This window comes from Haliotis cracherodii, unplaced genomic scaffold, assembly GCF_022045235.1.
Source record: "Haliotis cracherodii isolate W230 unplaced genomic scaffold, xgHalCrac1.p SCAF_7, whole genome shotgun sequence".
Lineage (NCBI taxonomy): Eukaryota > Metazoa > Mollusca > Gastropoda > Lepetellida > Haliotidae > Haliotis > Haliotis cracherodii.
Genome location: NW_027266330.1, coordinates 5416783 through 5441784, shown reverse-complemented (window position 1 = coordinate 5441784; position 25002 = coordinate 5416783). Strand labels below are relative to the sequence as shown.

At 39.8% G+C, this 25002-nt stretch overlaps 1 protein-coding gene across 1 annotated transcript in view; it reads right to left on the bottom strand.

The window, feature by feature from the left end:
- Nucleotides 1-25002, bottom strand: part of LOC139448631 (dynein axonemal heavy chain 2-like) — a 95261-nt gene that overhangs the window by 54027 nt on the left and 16232 nt on the right. Inside the window, exons 13-32 of the mRNA XM_071230197.1 lie at nt 23835-23969; nt 20749-20828; nt 19987-20133; nt 19363-19654; nt 18450-18554; nt 17674-17844; nt 17083-17217; nt 15948-16159; nt 15229-15429; nt 12302-12458; nt 11473-11562; nt 9960-10208; nt 8277-8438; nt 6949-7071; nt 6095-6232; nt 5214-5296; nt 4105-4285; nt 3413-3551; nt 2671-2888; nt 160-258 (exon numbers count right to left, since the gene is read on the bottom strand). Of these exons, the coding sequence (XP_071086298.1) occupies nt 160-258; nt 2671-2888; nt 3413-3551; nt 4105-4285; nt 5214-5296; nt 6095-6232; nt 6949-7071; nt 8277-8438; nt 9960-10208; nt 11473-11562; nt 12302-12458; nt 15229-15429; nt 15948-16159; nt 17083-17217; nt 17674-17844; nt 18450-18554; nt 19363-19654; nt 19987-20133; nt 20749-20828; nt 23835-23969 (3117 nt within the window). The remainder of the gene's footprint in view (nt 1-159; nt 259-2670; nt 2889-3412; nt 3552-4104; nt 4286-5213; nt 5297-6094; nt 6233-6948; nt 7072-8276; nt 8439-9959; nt 10209-11472; nt 11563-12301; nt 12459-15228; nt 15430-15947; nt 16160-17082; nt 17218-17673; nt 17845-18449; nt 18555-19362; nt 19655-19986; nt 20134-20748; nt 20829-23834; nt 23970-25002) is intronic.

Genomic DNA, 25002 nt, shown 5'->3' with positions numbered 1-25002 from the left:
CATACATTGCACTGACAACAAACCACATCACCTAACTGTCTATACACATACTCAATTCAAATGTGTGTGTTATTCATGTTTGTTTGGAGTCTAATGCCAAAATGAAGAGAAATTCTTTTTTCCAAAAATACTTCATCACTTTATTTCAACATCACTCACCTCAACAGGTCCATCCAGGAAGACAGAGTGTCCGAACTCCACATACTCTCCGTCCGTCGACGACATGCCTGCTGCCTCCCACTTCTGTGCTATGCCAGCCTGCACACACAAACACATGCATCAGTATCCTACACAAGTATCCGACACCCTTACCATGAGTGTCACACCAGTGTTCCTGTTTACCGGTAACTACCAGTGTTTTTCCGGGAAAATTTGGCTTGGACCGGTAATTGATGGGACTGCCAGTCCCTGTGGACCAGCAAATAAAGTACCTTATAAATCTATGTTGTTGAACAAAACATTGGCGATATACATATACATATGTAAGTATATTTTTCGAAACAAAGTCAGCTTGTCTGTTACCATCAGGGTTTCCCCTGGTCTATTTTTAGCACAATGAAATATCATTTCACTTTGCATCAAGGTTAAATATATATTTGTAGCCACTTAGTCTAGAAATATATATAAAAAAAAGGAGAAGATTGTGAACAGACTTTGTGTGAATGATGTGTAGATCTAACTAACTTACTTTAGAGATGACGTCATTGCATTGATCGTGATGTTGAAAGATTTAAAACCAGGTAATAGATTTTTTTTATTTGTTGAATGTTGGCACTGACAAATTTAGGGGGACTGGTAATTTTAGAGTTGCCAGTCCACCAGGACGGGAAGCCAGCAGGAACACTGGTGTCTCACACCAATAACATCAGCATACCTTACCAGAATAATCAGATTCCATTAACATCTGTGTGACAAAAGCTTACCATCAATATCAGGCCCACTTGCCATGAGATTCACGGAAGACAAACAAGCTTCAGCAATTTAAACATTTGAGCAAGTTTGTAAGATACTGTGTTTGAGAAAATACATCTGTCCATCAACTGAAGACCAGCAATGCAGGTAAGTGTAGCTTAAGACATCTACTAAATCACCACCTTAATGTGATCTGGGAATAAAGTTCCAGTAATTCTAGGTGATAATAATTAGATAAGTAGCAGCATTTGAACTCATTCTACATAACTATAGTTTAGTCTAACTAAATAACTAAATCTAGTTCTGTGTAGTTATAGAATGGTTACGTCTACAATATATTCATCTTAATCAGATCCCTTAAATTTCTTCCGCGAAGAAAGTCCAAAGTGAAGACTTGAACTTTGTCCCTCCAACACCCCCAACCCCCCACCCCCCCCCCACCCCCCAAAAAAACCTGAAGGTTGTCTAGACTGGTTTTTCTTTATTAATGATTATTCGTTTGTTGTTTTACACCAAAGTCACAATATTCCATCTATATCACTGCAGCCAGTGCCCGTAAATAAACAAGTCTGCTCCCGATTAACCAGTGGTTGACATTATTAGCAAGCTCCCAAGCTGTCTTGGTATGATGACAACAATCAACCAGTCACCAAGCGTCACCAGCCTATCAAATTAAGTCGCCTCTGACAACACGTAATGAAGTGCTGGCGACCTATTCTAACCTGGGTCACAGGCTCTTCGTTTCATCGTCATGAAACCATACCAGTACAATCAAATTCAGGTAACTCTAAATTGACTCTCTTGGTTTCCATGGTTACTGGTAGTAAAGACTGTATTACTGCCTGATACTGATATCCTGTTAACTACCTGCACTCATTGTTAGGACTATGTCCCACACAACTTGTACTTACTACTGGACGGTCCTGCAGCTAAAATAGGTGGAGAAATTATTATCAATTTAAATTACATTCTCCAACTTCTCCAACGCTGTATCATTATCTGTGTATTGGACTATGAGCAAACTAAAGCTGAGCATTGAAGACAAAGCAAAATAAATGCACATAAAAGCAATGCAAACAAAATACAAGACAACCATTGATACAAGGATGTAAAAGTATTCTTGCCAATTTTTATTTACTTTGTTTTGCAATTTATATATCCAATGTAGCTAAAACTTGTAAATTACCTTAGCTACGTCACAGTTAGACACTGATTGTCAGTACATTAGACTATTCTTTTGATAATGATAGCAATAATCTCAGTAGTTTCTCCACATTCCCGATATGCTTACAGACAAACATGGTGTTGCCTTCATCATTCAGAATTACATCATTCTAGACTTGAGTTGGACTCCTTTTTTAATTAGTCTAGCATCTGGGAAATATGACAATATCGATGAATCAATAAATGTTTTATGTTGATGCTGTATTTATGCAATATCAATACTACAATAATACTTCAGCCCCATGGAAATATTTGCATTTCTTAAGATTACCATAGTAGAGAACAACTTCTTAATAGATCAGCCAAGTTCATATTCACTATAACATTGATTAATTGCAGGTCTGCACAGGTACTTTTTATCTCTACACATACAGAATAATGAATATATTTATTAAACGATAAAGGCCTAAGCTTCTGTTCAGTTTATTAAATATCCTTATTTTGATATGAAAATTCTCTTTGTCTTATCCCTCATGTCAAAGAAACATTCAACATTAAATCTGTACAACATTCATCCCATTCCTGCCTCCTCACCTTTGACATCTTGAGAGACTTGATGTTGTCGAAACACTTCTTGAGGTGAGGCTGAACGGCCTCTGGGTTCTTGGACTGGCCCAGGATCTCCAAGAGGTCATCATTGGAGAGGAAGTAGAATCGTGGGAAGATCTGTCGCTTGGTCTCCAGGTACATGTCCAGTGACTTCTGAATCTCCTCCAGCTTCAGATTCATGTCATTCAGCTGCTCCAGCATCCCTGCAACACACCACTCCCTCATCACTACCAGTCTCATTCCGACTGGATAGTTTACTCCGATCAGGCAACTCTCTGCATGTTGATCTGAGCCCTGTGAAGGTCCTGGTTTGAATTGGACTTCAGCAACCCATGCACGTTGTGAGAGGTGACTAACGGGATTGGCTGATCAGGCTCACTGACTTGGTTGATGCATGTCATCGTAACCAAATTGCTGGATTGTCTGGTCCAGACTCGGTCTGTTTACAAGCTGCTGGAATATAGCTTGAATAGTTTGTGCAAAGAAAGATAGAAACAAAGAAACAAAGAAACAAAAAAACAAACAAACAAACAAACAAACAAACAAACAAACAACCCCTCCACATGGGGGACAGGGGAACTTTTTAATCAACCAATCAACATCAAGGCTTTTGTATGGTACGAGTGAGGAAAGCGATGAGAGCAGCAGATTTGTTCAGTATCATAGAAATTAACTTAAACAAACACATTCTTTGGTCCCTGAGAGCTTATGTTCTGTGTCTATTTACCAGGATGATGCGTTCCCTTGAGTGCGTTCTTCACACTGTTGAGTCTGGTCATGATGATTTTCCACTTGGCGTTCACGTCATCGAACTCCGCCGATTCCCGAGGGAGCTGCTTTCGGATGTCCTCGCCAAGGAAGATATTCTGGTGGAATAATAAATTATTATTATTATTATTAGAATCATGACATCCCTGGGGTCAGCATACATCACAACCTTGAAACAAGCCTGAATTGTGACAACATACAACATGACACCAGGACACCCCTCAAAAAGGACTGAAATTCTACTCGCCCACAGAGTACCTGTAACTACTCAAGCTTTGCAATCACAGATAGGACTTCATGTTACTCACTTACTATCCATCTTTTACCTTGTAAAAATTCTAATTAATTCAATATTTTGCACCTGGGCACCACTGAAGGGTCAGAAGGGAGATAACTGTACCTCATTGTAGTGTCTTCATCATTTTCAATTTTAATTTTAGCATGTGAGTAAGGGAGAAAACTCTACTTCTTGATAAGTGTTCATTATGTTCTATTAGAATTTTTGCATGTAAGGAACACAACTCCGGCAACAGGCCACATATTCATGACATTCAATTTGAATTTTTGTATGTAAGGGAGACAACTCCGGCAACAGGCCAAGTATTCATGACATTCAATTTGAATTTTTGTATGTAAGGGAGACAACTATACCTCAAGGTACATCCACTGCCTCTGCACGGTCAACAGCATCTCCACCACTTCCAGGATGAGAGACAGAGTTCTCTCCCACTTGTCTACATCCTTCTCGAAGGCCTTGACGAAGCGAGATGCCTTCATTGTTGACAACTGAACCTGGTTATCCTCCAGGGCTAAGAAAACATCATCTGTGGACCTGAGGAAAATTGAATGGTGAGTTTGACTTTTTGTCATTTTTAGCATTATTCTGCCATCAGGGGCAGGAAGCTCTAACAATGGGGCTTGACATACTGAGCCCATGTTGGGAATCAAGTCCAGATCTTCAATGTGATGAGTGAATACATGGACTACCACACCTCCCCTCCTGAGGAAAATCAACTTGCAACTCATTTTTTACTCTTCATAAGTTCATGATAGGAAATATGACTGGCCCATTCACTGGTTGTGTGAGTGTCTCTCTTCAGGTAAATCAAAAATTACTGGTTTTAGCAATTATCACAGTCAACCTGCAAAAGGTCGGGATTAAAATGAAAACAAACACAAATGAGTTTGTTTCGAGGGCATTTCTATTAATCAAATATGCAATGAAAATAATATCCTACTTAAAAGTAGATGAAAAAAATATATTCTCAATCAAAGTTTAAAAATAATTGCTCTTTTTATCATTTTTTTCAAAAATTATTTGCAGACCGCTTAAGAAAACAAGATAAGAAACTTCTTTGAAACATGCAATATTGGGTAAAAGTTTGTATGTTTGGTTAATGCTGCACTCAGCAATATTCCAGCAATATTATGGCAGTCTGTAAATAATTGAGTCTTGATCGGACCATCCAGGGACTAACATCATGAGCATCGATCTACATAACTGGGATATAATGACATGCATCAACCAAGTCAATGAGCCAGACCACCTGATCCATTAGTCGCCTCTTACGACCAGCATTGAGAACTATATTCTTACTCAGAGTCCCCACTGGTCTAGCAGGCAAAATGACATTGGTGTGGTTCTTAATGAAGAATGCAACTTGTAAACTCCTCCCTAAAATTAATATGCACATGGTAATTACATGTACACAGTTGAGCCCATCTGGGATAGGGGCTGTTGTCGGTGTATGTCCACTTACTTGAGCTTGAAGTGACCCTTGTCCTTGTATGGAGCGATTTCCAGCTCAGTCACATTCCACGTTCGTTCAATCGCTTCCAAGCCCTTCATGGAAAACAAATAAATGAATCAGTTAAAATCTTTCAACCTTGACATTCCACAAATTGTTAATAAGTGGGTTTAATGCCGCTTTGACTAGTGGCAATGCGGGAGCAAAGCCTGAAGTGATGCAGGTCTCAGATGTTTACCGCTTGGAGAAACCCACGAGCATGGGTATGGCACCAACGAACTAAAAAACATTATCTGGGCGAACCAGGATTCGAACCCATGATCAAAGATTTCTGGTGTGCACAAGGGACAGAGAATTATGGGGCCTTAGAAGGCAGGACCGCCTGTGCCTCCCAATTACCTATTAAATTATGATTGAGATAAATTGCTGTGCAAAAGAAAGTATACACCCATGTTTGATGGTGGCTAAAGTTAAAGCAAATAAGAAATAGTTATTCGATGGTGATGTATTTGATAAGGGTATCCTCGTTGTGTTTTGGACCTTAAGTTTGCATTGTTTCGGCAGTGTTCTCACCTGCGACTGTTTTCAGACTGTTAGTCCCAAGTAAAGTTTGATAACGTTTGTAATATTTTGGTCACATCTGTCACCTGTTACTTTAAAAAACAAAAGTAGTTGGACAAATAAAAAGAAATCTATGCTATTGAAAAGCAGTTAAAGAACTTATAATTATTTCATATGACTATAGTCTTTCCATGAATAAATCGGGTATACAAATTTGTTTTACATCACAATTGTAATTTTGGGCTGTGATCGGACAATTCCATAAGCCAAAAAATATAAAAGAGTGGCCTAACCAGCAATAATTACTTTTGCGAGCCTACTGTATAGTTTACCTGTTCAATGGCTAATTCTTTGGTGGCAGCACCTGAGATGTCATTGATCTGTTCGCTGTACTGGTCGAAGCCATACTCTATGATTCTCTCCAGGGTAAAGTCATCAGCTTTATGGTCGAAGTTTCGTTGCATCTCCGTCTAAACAGGAGAAAACACATGATGCTTTTGATAAGGATCGTGATAGGTTTTACTGAGTCACAAACACTTTTGTAAAGCTGCACTAAGCAATATTGCAGCTGTATGACGAGGCCAGTGATCGATATTGTGAGCAATGATCTACACTGTCAGGGTACGATGAGTCGCAAGTCTCACCACAGATCCTTTTGTTGTCTTTACAACCTGCATAGGTTGCTGGTTTATTCACACCTGGAAACCCCAAGGGGTTGCTGTATTTTATAGCATTTACTTTCAGAAGGAAGTAATCCTGTCATTCATCATAGGGACAGAGGGAATCAGGGGAGTCTCTAGGGGAGGGTCATAAAAAGTAATACAAATATTTGGGGCGCGTCATGAAAAACTAAACACTTGATAATAGAATATAAAGTCCTTTTGCATTTTGTCTTTTCAGGGAGGGTCATGAAGAAAATGTACAAGGATATGGGGAGGGTCATCCAAAAATATGACAAGCATTAATAGGGCAGGGTAATTATTTTCAATACGTTAGTGCATCAAAAAACCCTGACCACCAATACAATATATTCATGGGTCGCATGGCCTTGTTCTTGAGGTCAGTGATGAGGGGCGAGTGTTGTAAGACTAGAAACCTACCTGGATCTGTGTCCAGTGCCTGGGTCGCATGGCCTTGTTCTTGAGGTCAGTGATGAGGGGCGAGTGTTGTAATACTAGAAACCTACCTGGATCTGTGTCCAGTGCCTGGGTCGCATGGCCTTGTTCTTGAGGTCAGTGATGAGGGGCATAGTTCTCTTGAACTGATCGACTCTGTTCTTGCTGGTCTCCACCACCTCCCAGTTCTTGTCCTGCACACAAACATCATGTCAATAAGGCATCAACATCATGTCAATAAGGCATCAACATAACATCAATAAGGCATCAACATCATGTCAATAAGGCATCAACATCATGTCAATAAGGCATCAACATCATGTCAATAAGGCATCAACATAACATCAATAAGGCATCAACATCATGTCAATAAGGCATCAACATCATGTCAATAAGGCATCAACATCATGTCAATAAGGCATCAACATCATGTCAACGCATCAACATCATGTCAATAAGGCATCAACATAACATCAATAAGGCATCAACATAACATCAATAAGGCATCAACATCATGTCAATAAGGCATCAACATATCATCAATAAGGCATCAACATTATGTCAACGCATCAACATCATGTCAATAAGGAATCAACATCATGTCAATAAGGCATCAACATAACATCAATAAGGTATCAACATTATGTCAACGCATCAACATCATGTCAATAAGGAATCAACATAACATCAATAAGGCATCAACATAACATCAATAAAGTATCAACATTATGTCAACGCATCAACATTATGTCAATAGGGCATCGACATAACATCAATAAGGCATCAACATTATGTCAGCGCATCAACATCATGTCAATAAGGAATCAACATAACATCAATAAGGCATCAACATCATGTCAATGAGGCATCAACATCATGTCAATAAGGCATCAACATCATGTCAATAAGGCATCAACATCACGTCAATAAGGCATCAACATCATGTCAATAAGGAATCAACGACACGTCAATAAGGCATCAGCATCATGTCAATAAGGCATCAACATAATGTCAATAAGGCATCAACATCCTGTCAATAAGGCATCAACATCATGTCAATGCATCAACATCATGTCAACGCATCAACATCATGTCAATAAGGCATCAACATCATGTCAATAAGGCATCAACATCATGTCAACATCACTTAGCTTCTCATCAACAGCACATCAGCATTTTGTCAACATTGCATAAACATTTTGTGGAAAATGATTCAACATCATGTCAGCAACTCTTCAACTTCTAATCAACTTCATTAACATCCCATCAACACCTTGTAAATATTGCATCAACAACATGTCAACATCTCTGTAACTTCTCATCAGCAACACATCAGCATCTTTGCATGATCAACATTACATGGTTTTTTAACAAAGTATGGAGACCGTGGTGCGTGTACCTTGAGATCCCTGCTGTGTTTGTTGAGCTTCTTGTAGAGTGTGACAGAGTGAGTCTCCATGTTTGCCGTCTGGAGCTCCGTGAACTTGCCGACCTTCCAGTCCTGCCATAGCTCCTCCCACTCCTTGGTCAGCTGCCACACCATCTCAATCTGCTCCAACTCCTGCCGGGGTACAACACAGAGTTAATCATTGTTTTTATCTGACATTTGTTGGTAACACCACTCTCAGCAATATTCTAGGTTTATGACCTGTAAATGTTGGACAATCCCAGTCTGTGAATCAAGCCTCTTGGCCAAAGTCTGAGTCAAGTAAAATCTATCCAGTCAAGTAAGTTCAGCTGATGATAACACCAAAATCTACAGAAAATGATGCAATAGCCATGTTTCGGCTTAGTATCAAAAGCCTTTGGACCAGACTGCAATCTAGTGATTAAGATTGTGAGCAGCAATCCACACCAGTGTAGTCACCTAGCTTTGACTACCCAATCCTATTTGGTCACCTCGGACAACCAGCTGGGAAACCATATCATTCCATACTCCCAATGAGGGCTGTTACAATTCACTCTCGTATTCGGTGAATCGAACCATATCCATTCATGAATTGAATTCGTTTTTCGTGGTCACTAGAATCGAATATTGAAGTCATGAATATGCAGTCATGTGCATTTACATACCCTGACCCTTAAACTATCCTTAAGAACATATTATATGCATAGATTTCTTCAAAGCCAACACTCTTTCATATTTAATTTGACAGTATTTTAGTCACTGGTCATTATCGCATTTGAGCAGATACTAGTACCTGGATAAGTGCAGTATATAAATGTATAATAAATTAATAATTAACAAACCATGTCAAATAATTTATTTTCTTATTGTTTCACTGAATATCATAAATAATACATCAAGTCCTGACTTGTTACTGTATTCGTGAATAAATATTCGTATTCGTTACCCTATATTCGTGATACGAATAATACTCGCCTAATAGTGTATTCGTTGCAACGCTACTCCCAATGGGAGAGTGTTTAAGACTGACCATCAAGGGCAGTGTAGCTATTACAATTGGTTTGCAATGGTCTGTGTACACTTACTGTTGTACAGTGTAGATTTACCTGCCTTGACTGGGGAATTCTGTAATAGCTTCAACAGCTGTCTAATATAGGGCTCTGACAGGTACTTGAGTACTTGAATGGAACCAAATCCTTGTCAAGACTCAAGTACCCAACCAGGGCTGATTTCTGACACTGCCCACTGATATCACATATAGATTTAGACATTCGTTAAGTTAAGGAGATCAGATGTTACTAGTTAATGAAAAATAAAACATAAAATCTTTAATCATTGCAAAGTTTTCAGGAAATTCAGCCTAGAATGAATGCAGCAGGAAAAGTCAATCTCATCAAAATCACATATTAGTTCTTGCTATTGCTGAACAAAGATCTGAGGACATCCCATTACGGGTCACATCAAAACAACCAATCAAAGGGTCGCTTACCAGATCATGAAAGTGACAGTTGGTATGTGCGTGCACAGCCTTTCGGAAAAAGGTTGATCACATAATTCAGGAATTGATTTGCGTTTGTTAGTCAAATGTTTTTTTGGGTGAAAAAAATGTCACCAAATTGTTTTGTGATATATTTTTTTTAGTATTTTAGTATACTTTCCAATGCAGGGACCTACCTTCTCAAGATTGGCGATCTCCTTGGATGGTGGTTGATCAATCTTGAAGATGTTCAGACCTTTCCGGATGTTCTGTTCCGAGTCTTTGAGACCTGTGAGAGACTTGCGGATGCCGTCAATAATCTCCAGTGCTGATGACGTCGCCACGTTGCTGGTGAAGGGGCCCTTGGTCTGGAACTCATCAAGGAGATTCGCCACCTGTTTCTTCAGTTCTTCTGACTGGGCGAGGAGACTGCTCTTGAACTTCTCCTGTTAACAGGTCAGAGTGAGTGAGGTTAGTATTACTTCAGTTGGCTGAATCAAGGAGAAAACCCAAAGTGATGCATGTCTGACACATTTATCAAATTTGTTTGTTTGTTTGTTGTTTAACGCTGCACTGAACAATATTCCAACTATATGGAAATAATCAAATCTGGACCAAACAATTAATCAAGTAACTGACATCATGAGAATCTATGGTACACAATACGATGACATGACAAGGCAACCCAATTCCATTCCTCGCCTCTTACAACAAGCATGGGTTAGTGAAGACTAATTCTAACCCGGATCTTCATCGGATACCACTTTGGTGACACACACAGGATGAGTATTGTGATGACAATCCCGAAAATGATGGCCTATCTGGGATTTGAACCTATTGTTATATGATCCTGGCATGCCTAAGGGATGCAACTCTGCACAGATGATTGAAAACCATGACACACTGACACAATGCAATGATGCCATGACACAAGCATGTAACTATCTGATGTCTAAGGTTGGTCAACATTATATATTTCTGTTGATTTCAATGACTTCAGGAGCTTTAAAGGGGAACAGATCAACAGTAATTCCCTGGGACTGGTTGTTGCCTTTGTTATTGTTTTTTCCTGTGAGTACCCGGATGATATAGCAGAAATGAAGACTAGTTTGCAGCCTGTGCTGCACCATATGTAAGTGCATTTGTTGCTTTTATTGATAGTGTAAGGCGTATGGTCACATTGATAAAAAAACTGAAATACAGTTTAGTCTAGAAGATAATAAGGAAATGTAGGTATCTTTGTAAATAGCAGAGGTAATGGTGACAAAGTTTTGATAAGTCACTTGCTTGGTATGGTTTGATTTTTTCGTTTACGCTATTTTGACTAAGACACAAAGAAAATATTTCACCTGAGCATTGCTTATTTTATGGTGTGTATATTTCATAGTCAAAATGTGTAACATTTTCACTTAGGCAATTTATTAAATGCCTAAATATTCAGTTATTTTACAAACTGACTGAAAAATCAGTCTATGTATGTTATTAAGATAAGGAATTCCTAACATGTTTATGCTTTACTTTCATCACTTGGTGACTGAAAATGATAGGATCAAAAGTAAATGAAATTCAAAGTACATTTCTGTAGTTTTGGCTTCTAATCTTGGCATAATTAGTCTATTTTGATGTGAAAAGTATAGGATTAACTTAAGACATCACTACAGTAACATGAGTGAAACATACCCGTAGTATTTGGAGAAACCATATGTTTACCTTGTGTTTCTTGAGCATGGTCTCGGCATCGATGAGAGTTTCCTGGAATGCCACCCATTCCCCATGGAGAGCCTTGTGCATCTCCACGACCTGGATAAACAATTTAGTAAACCACCATAAAAAGGTCTAATTCATATTAAATATCCAAAACTTGCAAATCTTAGAAAAAAACAAACCCAAGTTATCAGGCAAATGACAGTGTTGAATATTCACAGAAAATCTTGCCGCACTGGCAACTCTCAACTTCCTTCCCAGTTAGAAAGCTGTCAGTCTAGTCTCTTTGCAAATGATAATAAAACCAGTCAATTAAATGGTATAATATCAACACACAATCTTTGCTGCCTTCCATTGTTATGCTACTGTAGCAGTACTGGAAGTACATGCCAAAGCTTCATGCATTTTTCTTAAACACTAGCATTGGCTACAGTAAAATGTCATGCAGTTGCAAATTAGTCACTTAGCTGAATTTATAGATCATCATGTCACCTAATATGAATTTTTAAGTGTTATTTTGTATGGTACAAATCATATTTTGATACTACTAGTACTCATGGTAGGCATGTCGGGCTGGGCGTCACAAGTTGCCTCCCTTGTTTCAAGTTTAAAATGTTAGTTACCTCCCTTATCTTATCAATAGGTGGCTCTACTATCTCAAAGCAAGCTAAATGAGAGCTAGACAGCTCTAACATTTGTAACCATAAACTTCCCATATTTTACACATGGTTTTTGTAATCAACATGACCATAGGGCCAACATTTTCTAAAAGGTAACTGCCTGAGGCGAAAACAGCCTATATTTCAAATGCTGCAAATGAACATGTCTGACTTACATCTTCCTGAATGGTGACTTCATACTTCTCCAGAATGCTGAACTGGTCGTTGAGGGGAGCGAACTTAGCCTCGATCTCGGGCTTGTCATTGCTGAGTTTCTCCCACAGATTCAGGCTTTCTCCCAGTTCATCCAACGTCTGCGGTAGCCGCTTCACTCTGGAAACAATGCCAATGATTTTGTGTCATATATATACCATAATGTTCCAGCAAATACAGGAGTCCAACTGAAGCCTCCACAATGATGGCGGCATGCTTTATTCACACGGCTACACCACCACCAGCTGTGAGAGGCTTCTCAAGGTGGCGTTGTTGTTTGCACCACTGTCAGCATCTTCCCAAGAAAAGGGAGTTAACTGACTTTAAAAGTCCAGTTTCCACCCTTGTCAAACTAGGCTGGAATTCCTGGGCTCGATCATAGCGCCACCAGAGGCTATTTCGAGTGATGTCCCTTCTAAGCCTCTCCTATGGACCAATCAGATTCCACCTCTCGTAAAACTTGCATTTGCTTCAAACGAAATGGCGCCCAGTCAAGACGATCTGATCGACAATCAATATCTATATTGTAAAAAAACGGGTCTTACATCGCGAAGTGCATCAAATCACGTGAGCACCTTGATTAAAAACTTGAAAAGATTTGGAAAATATCTGTTGACAACGAGCTAGCAGTGCACATGTTGTGCAAATCCTGCAATCGACCGAACTCTGCCTGACAGTTTACGAACCAGATTTCGATGCGCGATTTTGATTGGACTATGCATAGACTCGTTAGTCCAGCCAAAATCTAACTCCATAATACCAGCCTAGTTCGGCAAGGGTGGAAACTGGACTTTTAAAGTCAGTTAAGTCTCTTGCCTCAGGAAGATGCACTGTCAGCGACATTTCCTATGTACTGTGTTTGTAATACAGGTAACAAAGACTTGCCAAAACAAACCAGGATTTGATTAATGAGCCACATCCCATGCATTGTTATACAAATAATTTCTTATGACGTAGTCAATATGTGATAACAAGGACCTGATCAGGACCCGACCTCTGGGGTGGTCTAAATGTACTCGTTTTTGTATAATGATCTCGTCAAGAGTAATCATTTGTTTTGTCATACCAAAATTCACTTTAAAGTTTATAAAGTCTTTAAACTGTCCTCTGTTTCATTACAGTAACTTACCTGTGAACCATAAATGTTAGTATATCACGCCATCTAGTTTTCTAGCAAATTGAGTCGATGTTCATCACATGACAGGTCAATACTGACCATGTGGTAAGTCAATATTCAAGCCCTGGAATTCCAGCCTAGTTCAGCAAGGGTGGAAACTGAACTTTTAAAGTCAGTTAACTCTCTTGCCTCGGGAGGATGAGAATATCCAGAATGGACAATTCCTGCAAGAAATTGGTGCTTCAGTGGAGATACTGTCATCTCCATGGTTTAATGCACAGAGCATCTTGCCAGAGAGCAGAAAATCGATGATTCAATCCACGGGTGCATCACACAAAAAGACATTAAAAGATGATACTTGTTGTTACCCTGCCTGATGCGAGGCGTTAAGGCGTTAAAATAAGGACTGGTCGGCTCGGAGTCAGTATACAGTGTCTGAGTGGGGTATTCATGTGGCATGGTATCTCAGCGGGCTAGCACTATAGAACCGGCATTAGTCGGGACTAGTACAAGTATATAAGAGCAATAATCTTGAATGCAATGCTAAACCCCTTTACATTTCCCCTCACAAAAGAAAACTATCTTGTTCATGTGTCCTATGGTGTATGGTCCAGCATAAAATACAGAATAAATGCAGGTTAAACACATCGTCCCGAAGCAAGGCCATTTACTGACTATAAAAGTCCAGTTTCCACCCTTGCCAATGTAGGCTGGAATTTCCAGGCCCTATTGTAGCGCCACCAGTGGCTATTACCAGTTATGTTCCTTCTATGTCCTTCTCCTATTGACCAACGAGATTCAATCACTCCTATTGCTTGCATTTGCTTCAAACAAAATGGCAGCACCCTGTGAAGACGATCTGATCGATAATCCTGATCTATATTGTCATAAAACGTGTCTTATCCTGCAAAGTGCATCATATCACTTGAGCACCTTGATTTAAAACATGAAAAGATTTGCGACATCCAGTTGACGGTACACATGCTTTGCAAATCCTGCAGTAAACAGATGTCTGCATGCTGACATCCATGTTTACGAACCGCATGTCTAGTTCCTCACATGATTTTGATTGCAATGTACATAGACTTGTTAGTCCAGCCAAAATATAACTCCGAAATTCCAGTCTAGTTCAACAAGGGTGGAAACTGGACTGTTGTAGTTAGTTAACTCCCTCGCCTCAGGAAGATGGTTAAACACACAGCCGGCATGCAGGCCAATGAGACACACAGCTTCATAAAAACTGTAGGTCCGAATATGTACACACACACACACACACACATACACGCACACAGTTTTGGGTGTCTAACATTTTAAATCATGCATAAAATAATTTCTGTGTGTGTGTCACACCTTTTCTTCATGTATGATTCAATTGTTAAACCACACCAAAAGAGATCAACACAGCAAAGCTGACAACCCAAGTGCCACGCAAAATTACACCAGCTTCGAAGAGAAACTTTTTCTATTTTTTTTTTACAGATGAGCTACAAAGTACTAATTGCCAGCTTGATTGGAAGCCAGTGTTTATCACAGCCCAGATTACAATATAAATACCTCGGTCGTATGAACCCAGTCACATTGCTGGATCAAAGTAGGGTATTCTCCAGAAAGAAAATTTTCCTGACCTGGTAACTGTAGTGTGGTCACTTCTCTTCAGGAATACAGAGAGCAGATCGAGTAATCTCAGTGGTTATCGGCTACTGTTTCCAAACAATGCTTCAGAACAGTCGACGCCCTGGTGTTTTAAGCATGTTAAGTGATGAGAAGACTTACTTTTCACTGTTGTCCTTCAGGAACATGTACAGCTCCTTCAGTTTGCTGGATGCTATCTCATTGAGGAGGGTGGTGAACTTTCTCTGCCAGTCCTTGCAGTGAGACAGAATGGCCTGTTTCAGGGGGGAACAGTCCAGGAGGACGAACTGGATGTTGAGGATAGTCTCCTGTGTCTGCACATTGTTAGCCACCTCGTCGTATCTGCAGGAGAAGAATGTGTGTTAATGGTAACCACAAGCGTTCACCTCATGAAACATCCCACCTATTGAGAGTATTGGAAATTTTTCATGCCATATTCAGTTCTGATTCCGCCTTTCAAGATTTATTTTCCATTCTTTAGTTGCACTTTTTGATGCAACCTGATATGTCGAACATCATTGCTGTTTGTAAACTTTGACATCATATAAATATTTCAATGTTTTTATTAAGTACAATTGAGAATTTAGATCCAGGATTTATCTACAATTCTAAACTCAGTTCTCATGGCAGGCAAACTGAATAAATGTTTACATATTGGGCTCATATAATAAACAAAAATATTTTCTTTATGTTAGAGGTATTTTAACACTGTGTTTCAACAAATGCATTCAATGCAATAATGTCAAATGAAGCATTAGAGCTTCTCCCTCTTCACTGGTCCTGTTATCAGTGCAGTTACAGACTGGACTTGCTGGGGCTGATGTAACCTTGTACCTGGCATGTGATGAGATCCAACGTACCTGCCGATATCTGCATCAAACGAAGACACCTGTGGGTTGAGTTTCTGGTATCTCCGGATGAAGGCGTCCTTCTGAATCTCCCAGATCTCCCTGTAGTTGTCCCAGGTGCTCAGATAGTTCTGCAGGTGAGACGCGTTACTCTGCATGCCGCTGTTAATCACGGTCTGGATCTTCTTAGTCTCGTCATCCTGCGCTATGACTTCGTATATAGCCTGGAAACAAAGCATACAATTGACTGTAGCATCATCACAAAGGGCGAGAAATGTGAGAACCATGGGAATGGATCCAGGGGTTAGTGTAGGTTTACCGAAATGTAAGCCGGGGAGATATAGAGGAGGGACCTACTCTAACCGTGACACCATTGATGAACTACAGTCCAATGGTGGGACTTAAACATGAAAGTCAAGGTCATAACCCCATGTAGGGACTTGAACATGAAGGTCAAGGTCACAACCCCGTGTAGGGACTTAAACATGAAGGTCAAGGTCATAACCCCATGTAGGGACTTAAACATGAAGGTCAAGGTCATAACCCCATGTAGGGACTTAAACATGAAGGTCAAGGTCATAACCCCATGTTGGGACTTCAGCATGAAAGTCAAGGTCACAACCCCTAAAGGACCCAAAGACCCATAAATTTCAAACAGCCCTCAAGAGCATATTCAATTTGCAATGTTATATTTGTAAGGATCACACAATTCTGTGACAGCAGGGGTAGATTTAACTGCTGACTCGTTGGCCCATGGCCAGTTGAAATACAAAAGGCTAGTTTAAACGTAAAGTAGATGGCCTATCTGGCTCGTCAAAATATGTTTAAATTTTTTAATTGAATCATGTCGGTTGAACAACTTCTTTATTTGCTCATAAATCGCCACGAAATGAGGCAAATGAAACGGAAGCCAAGATTTAATTCCAGGGTGCAGGAAAAAACGTTTTAGGGATGAGGAGTTCTAAACTTTTCAGAGCCCTGCTGGGTGGCTACGTGATCTCCGGATTCAGCCACTTCATGGCCTCCACCATTTAGGTGAAGACCAGTTAGTTTGGAAAAGGGCTAGTAACTTTTAAAAGGAGTAAGCCCTGCTGGCTACATACAAATTTGTTGTTAAATCTACCCCTGGTCAGGGATAAAACTTTACCAGCTCTCTCATTGACTTCTTCCTGGTGCGGAGAGCATCCGGCAGCCTCTTGATGCCGGAGATGGCCTTGGTGAGATGAGAGGACATGTTCCCCATGATGGTAGCCAGCTGCTTCAGAGTTGGCGAGAACTCCACCTACAGGAGAGAATCATCAGAGTGAACATCATCAAAATCTAGAAAACACGGTCAAGTGAGTGAGTGAGTTGGGTTTTACGCTGCTTTTAACAGTATTCCAGTCATATCGTGGCGTGTCAGCTTAATGTGGGAGGAAAGCCCGAAGTGATGCAGGTATCAGACGTTTACCACTGCGATGAAACCCATGAGCACGGGTATGGTGCTGACAAACCTAGAAACATAATCAGGGCGAACCGGGATTCGAACCCACAATCATAGGTTTCTGGCGTGCCAAGGGACGCAACTCTGCACAGCGAATCGCGGCGCCTTAAACGACTGGGCCACCCGTGCCCCCTAACATGGTCAAGAATAAGGTGTAATCTTAATGAGAGCTACTTTGCAGGGTCAGGCGAGTTGTTGAAAACAAGTCTATTTGATTATGACCAATAAGGCTTGTAATAATAGGGTCATGCAAACCTTGTCTTGTTCCAGCACGACCTTGACCCTGAAGAGTGGGTTAGGCTGAGATTTGCCATCACCGTTGATGGCCTTGGACAGTTCCTGTAGGGAGTACTTGACGTTGAGACGGAACGCCTCCTCCACCATCTTGTCCATCTTCTCCGTGTAGCGGTGCCAGTGTTGCTGAACCTGAACAACATCATCAGTATATGAACAACAACACCAACAGATTGCCTAGCAACTATTATTGATAAAGCTTGAGTTTCACTGATGTTGGAACCATGTGTTTCCACCACAGTCAAATCTCTTAAAAACTGATTTAACTTATGGCTTTGATTCAAGCACCGCCCCCATCTTTGTCAATTTTTTGCGTGGCACTTATCATGGCGAATACGTTTTTGTATTGTTCATTGTGCTACACATTTTCTACCTAGGTCAAGAGATCAGCGTGACGGCAGATTGCGCACTAGCGGGTATGAGAATTTTCTTTAAATCTAAACTGCAAATGGTGAGATCTAGAGCAAATTGGAGCAAGAATTAAAGACCTTTTTCAAATATATTTCTTGTAGTTTAACCTGGAGAAATATGAGCCATAATTCTTAGTACTACCTGATCCTTCAATGTAATCATCATAGACAACCTGTCTAGTTTAGTTTGTCACATCATAGACCAGTCAGAAGTTTGATAGCCACAGGCCATTGTCTTTCGTTCTGTGCACTGAACACTTGTGTATGAACTTACGTGAGAAAAGTTCAAAATAAATGTCAGCTACAAATCAGACAGCAATGTCTCACCTCTGTTCCGTCGTGTTTGAAGACGTCGTGTGTCTGGTTCATGGTGGACACAATCTCCTCGTGAATCTCCTTCAGCTGTTTCTGTACTGACTCTCGTAGTCGGGCCTGCAGACATTGGCATCAACTTATTGAAATACTTTATTATGAACATTGCACAATTGAAACATATTCTGAATTTTTTTTTGCAGGACCATTTTTTTAAAATTTGAAATAAGTCGATCCATACAGGTAAAAAAACTAACCTAAGGCCATACATTACAAATCATTACACTTTCAGCCTCACTGTCCTACTACCAGTCACCTAGCCTCTCATCATGTTGTTGTCCCCAAGTACCTACACATGAAGAAAACTGCAACATGCACTTCCTTCCGCGTCATACCAAAAGACGTTAAAAGATGGTATTTGTCGTTGTCCTGTCTGGCGCTCGACATTTAAGGGCTAAAACAAGGACTGGTCGGCTCGGAGTCAGTATGCTGTGTCTGAGTGGGGTATGCATGTTAAACTGCAGCATGGTATCGCAGTGAGCTAGCACTATTCAGTCCGGACTAGTACAAGCAGCCACGGACACACGTGTATGCACATTGCTATTATATAAGTGCAATAATCTTGGATGTGACGTTAAACCCCATTTCACCTCACCTCCTTGCTGAAATACACCACATCTAATCCTACCAAATTGTCAAAATGAGAATGAGTATCATAACAGTCAATAGGTAATGTCCACGCAGACATCAGTTTGTTTACGAAAAGATAAACAACAAAATCATAGTCTTCGACGTTAGAAAACCATCAAACATCTGAGTCTTGGAAGCTGGACTAATCACATTAAAGTCTACTGAAAATAATCCTGAGAGCAAAATTTGGGCTCGTACACAATTTTGGAACAGACTGTGACACTAAGTTTAACCCCACCTGATCTTCATCAAACTCCAGATTCTCGTAGATCTTCCGGCTGTCGATCTTCACTAGCAGAGTCTTGCTGATCTTCACACAGTGGGCGGAGACTGTCATGTTAGCACCCTTGTAGTCATCCAGTATGGCCTGCACCTTACTGGCGTGAACTCGACACTCGCCCACGAAGTAGTCTGATATTCCCTTTGATGCCCACGTCAGCTTGGTGAGTCCTGCGTGGATCTTCTTGTCTAGCACTTTGATCCTCTCCCGGAACAATCCCCGCTCCTCTAGAGACAATGCTGCGATAATTCTGGAAAGATGGCAGTTTCAGTGAGTGGGGTTTGTGCATTATTCAGTAGTATTTCTTTTCAATATACCTGGCGGTGCAATAGATAATCATTAAATAAATCTTTATCTGTTGAGTGACAGTATACATAGCTGCTGGTCAGGGTCAATGGTAAAGTTTAAAGGCTGCTGGTAAAAGTTCAAGGCCACCTACCAGTATATTAGCAAAATGTTTGTTTCCAATTTGGTCGTATCAAGTAAATTGACTATGGCGTAAAACAATATTCATTTCACTCATAAACACATCGATTTCCTAGAGTTGGTCCTCCAAAACATCAACCAATATGAGTAGCTGACCTGTTATAGTCTCGGACAACCAGTAGCACATGTTCGCGGAGGTTACGGAGGTCTTCCCTCTTGGAGTAGAGATCAGCGGCGTAGTGAGGAATCTCGAACATCAACCTCTCCCAGTAGTGGATCTCTTGGAACATCTTCAGCATGTTCCTGAAGGGCAAGGTCACACAGTGACAATATGGACAACATGTGCACTACATTTAATCAGAAGCATCTCTTCTGAGTTATAACTATTTAAACAGCGATAGAAACTTACTGTTTTAGTCTACTAGTCTCAATAACACATAGAAAATCCCTTAGTAATGGCAAATTTCAACTAGTCCTTATGATACCCTCACTATTGGGCAGTTTGGCAAGAACTCTTGGACTAGTGCAAATTTCTAAAGCTGTTAACCGCTAAAATATTAATGTCAGTTCTTCCATATAAATATGTCAACAATAATAACTTCACAACTGCATATTTAACCTTTAAAACAAAAAACTGTAGACAACACAACAAATCAGTTTTGTTCAGTGCAATAATACAACACAAGTCTTGCCAATTCTATTATAAGCCAATCAAGACACAGTAGTCAGTGGACATGGCCTAAGTCTTTTCCAGTTTATGGAAATATAAACGGAAAACAAATTGCTTGGTTCGCCAATCAAATGCCACAGAATCACTTGCTATTTATTCATATAAAACAACAGATGCAAAAGATCAAAGTGAAAATAAACAAATGTATATCTTTAGTCACACAGTCCATGTCAAGCCATAACGCCGACCTGTTAAAGTTGATGTCCAACATAGGTGGTCTCTCCATACTGCGACACATCAGCGGCGCCTCCAGCAGTTTCTGGGGCTCCTGTTGAAAACATTCATATCGAGTCACAATACAGCTTCCTATGTCTGTGTGTAGGTTGTCGACAATTACACCTTATACTGCTGAACTCCATCCTACTGTATTCACAATCTACTGTTGACATTCGTAACACTATCAATATATCTCATCCCATTGATTCACAATCTATAGTTCATATTCATAGTACTACCGATATTCAACCATTGAATTCACAATCTATAGAAGCTATTCATAATACTATCAATATACATCATTCCACTGAATTTACAAGCTACAGTTCATATTCATAATACTTATTTTTCCTTTTTTATAAGGTATCTGGTAGGTTTCCAGGTCTGAAGATTGTGTGTTAAAAACATGAACAAAATGTGACGTATTAGTCAAGTGTTTCCCCTTTAGATACCCTTACATTTCACAGGAACACCACAGACCCATCACCATTTTCCAGTAACGCAACACAGTTTTTGACAAACACAAAATTGGGCACGACATTGGGGAGATTTATTTGGTTTGGAGGGAGTGAGTGAGTATGTTTTTACGCCGCTTTTAGCAATATTCCAGCAATATCACGGCAGGGGACACCAGAAATGGGCTTCACACATTGTACCCATGTCGGGAATCAAACCCGGGACTTCGGCATGACGAGCGAATGCTTTAACCACGAGGCTCCCCGACTGCTCTTGGTTTGGAGGGAGGGTATCAGTATGGCATAACTTCAAATAGTTTTAAAATAACTAAAATATTCAACTTTTCACGTGACATAACCTGGTGTTCCATCTGATTTCTTATGACCTCATACTAATTTCATCAGATGAAGGATACTGGTTGGATGAGAATAAGACTTGAGTGAGTGAGTGAGTGAGTGAGTGAGTGTGTTGGGTTTAACGCCTCTTTGAACAGTATTCCAGTTATACCACTGCTTCTCAGCTCAAAGTGGGAGGGAGCCTTAATGTTCTTAGAATAATTGAACATATCTCTGCGGGACTCATTCAAATTGTTAATAAAAATACAAATACAATTTTTTTTTAAAATAATAGACATTCCTATTGCGCAATATCCAACTAGAAGTGCATGCTCATAGCGCTACGTCAGAATGCTGAAAGCTAACAAAATATGCTCCCTATACCCAGGCCCAACATCATCAAATCATTGAATGATTCCAGGGTGCCCTCATTCAAAAATTACAAGGCGAAGGATAAAAGGTGGTTGGAAAATAATGCCTACCAAGGCCTACCCAAAAAATGTTACTGATAAAAAACATTCAGCAAAATATGTTACATTAAGTGCAAAATAATGCATGTCTCAAAAAGTGCAGGGTGCAGGGTCGGTGTGACAATGTGACAGTGAGTGACATTAGATCACATGACGCAGACTACGCTAAGGAATGGCACATAGCAATAAGCAAACAGGAGACTTACATGGTTCTGGAATAGAGAAAGATACATTGATTAGTAGAAAATGACGAAGAGGATTTCGAAATTATTGCTATAGTACGTGAACAAGAGGATCAAAAAGATAATTTGTGCTTGATAGATATTGTCAATACTTCTGGGTGTGTAAACACGTTCCTCCTACACGCTTGAATAAACAAACACAAATTTACACCAATTACGGGAAACTGAAAAATTTATTTGCCCATAGAGAAAAGAATTTCAAACGCTAGTTTCTAACAAGAATACCATGCTGGAGAGTTTCGAGAGGAATACAGCATGGCAAGATCACACTCCAGAGAAGCGATGACTTAGCATGTTGATTTACATGTTGTGTATAATTATTATCATATGCTACTAAAGCTGTTTGTTTGTTTGTTTGTTGTTTAATGACGCTCTCAGCAATATTCCAGCTATATGACTGCAGTCTGTAAATAATCTAGTCTGGACCAGACAATCCAGCGATTGACATCATGAGCATCGATCCACGCAATTGAAATACAATGACATGCATCAACCAAGTCAGCAAGCCTGACCACCAGATCCTGACAAGCATAGTCGGCTTTTACGGCAAGAAAGGGTTGCTGAAGACCTATTCTAACCTGGATCTTTGGGGTCTGTGTCACTGAGGTGTATGACAACATTCACAGCAAAATGACAGTATTGCTTGCTATCCATAGCTTCAATGTGTGCATGTGCAGCTGTACAACCATTGTAAACAAAATATGAATATGCAAATGGAAATCATTTTTCATGTTTCATGACATTTTCTCAATGAAAGTTAACCATATTTTGATGACATGTTTATCTAAATTTTCGAAAATGAAATAGACCAAAAACACATGTCATTTGTTGAATGGACTATGTAAGACATGTGGCAGAAGTACTAGGCTGATCGCAAGGAACTCTGGGTAGAGGCAAGATCCGCAGTAGGATGAGATATATATATATATATAGAGAAAGAGAGAATATACAGGTGGATATTTCATGGACAGGTACATTGAGCTGCAAATGGTAAGATAAATATACAAACACAAAAACAATAAGATGTTTTAACAGAAGGACACTTTCACTATTACTCATCTGAAACTATATACAATGAAATCTCTGAACACTATTTCAAACCATGATGGTTTATTCAACAACTTCCAGTAAATGTAACCGATGAAGATCTGGTCTTCACAAAACCATGCTTGCTGTAAAAGGTGACTGTGCTTGTCGTTATTTTTAAGTGACTTGTTCTCCATAGATGTATCTGGGCAACGCAGATGAACGTGATGGCTGACCGATTGCATCCCATAGCAGGAGAGATATGACAATCGGTATTGGGAGAAAAGGTACAGGAAATAGATGTGAGGATTGTGAGAATATGTTGGAGTCATCATTGAGGGAGTCATCATTATTCAAAAACGGGTAAATATTTTTAAAGCTTGTACATTTTATCGTCATCCTTAAAGAGTCTGTACATAATGTTGAAGTCTGGTACCAATTACAGCTCAATGTGTCTGTGAGGCCTTGGGTTATGATCATTGAAACACCTGTGTCAAAGTGGGATGCTGGTACAAACTGTTCTACTGACCTTGTCCACTGTCTGGGTCCACTCATAGAAGGTCTTGCGGATGAAGTCATCCAGCGCGATACACAGCTGTTGGTACTGACCTCTCACCTCTTCTCCTGACCCGATTTGGGGCAGGAAGTGAGCTCTGTCCAGCATCTGGGTGAATAAGTTTAGTGGTAGAATGTGGCTGACCTCAATACCATCACTCAATTTAAGCCCTTAGTCTGGGTTTGGCTGATGCACAGCGTAAAATTGGTAAAAAAAATACGGCATTAGATTGGCGAAAAAGCACTTGTCTAAAATGGCAAAAACTGCACCTCAAACTGTCAGAATCGGTATTATGGTACCTGGCAAAAATAGCACTGTATGTTTATACTATTGTTGCACTATTTTGAATCAATACGATGTAAACATTAAGGGTGAAATGATACATTGGTGTACCGGTGCATCGTGAGTTTTCATGTCACGATATCATACATGATATGTTTTTTTCTGAATCAATACAATACAACAAACATGCTAAAATAAATTACTTACTTTTGTTTTATGACAATGAAATTATCACAAAATGTGTTGTAATTAACGTTTCAAGTTCAGTACTAAAAATAGTCACTAAGAACATATGTCTACAACTAGCTTTTGTTTTGACCAGAGACCATATATTATATGGTCTCTGGTTTTGACGTAAATATAAGCATCACGATACATACATATGAAAGTGAACAGAAACAAGTTTTCAAACACAATAAGAAATAAACTTTCCCATTCACCGCAAACAGCAATCAAACTACAACAAGGTTCAAAAGCAAAAAAACTGTTTTGATTTAAGATAAGTAAAATCTTAGAGACATTTCCTTGTGGACTTTCACTATCACCATTTTGTAGTTTCTAACCCCTTAAGAACCCGAGGATCAGAGTCAGGATAAATCTGAGATTCAAACCCATGATGGCAGATCCTGGCAAAACAAAGGGATATAACTCTGCACAGAATAATGCATTAGTGTATAAACATGTGTTGTCTGTATCACAATGACATTTATCACTGACTGTGACTTAGAAGTGTAAAGCTATCATTAAAGCGATGCAACACAAACTGTCAAGTGCTGTACAGAGCTGCAGCTGGCTGTCTCCTACACAATATGGCTCATGGATTATGTACAACCTAACAATGTGACTACACCAACACCAC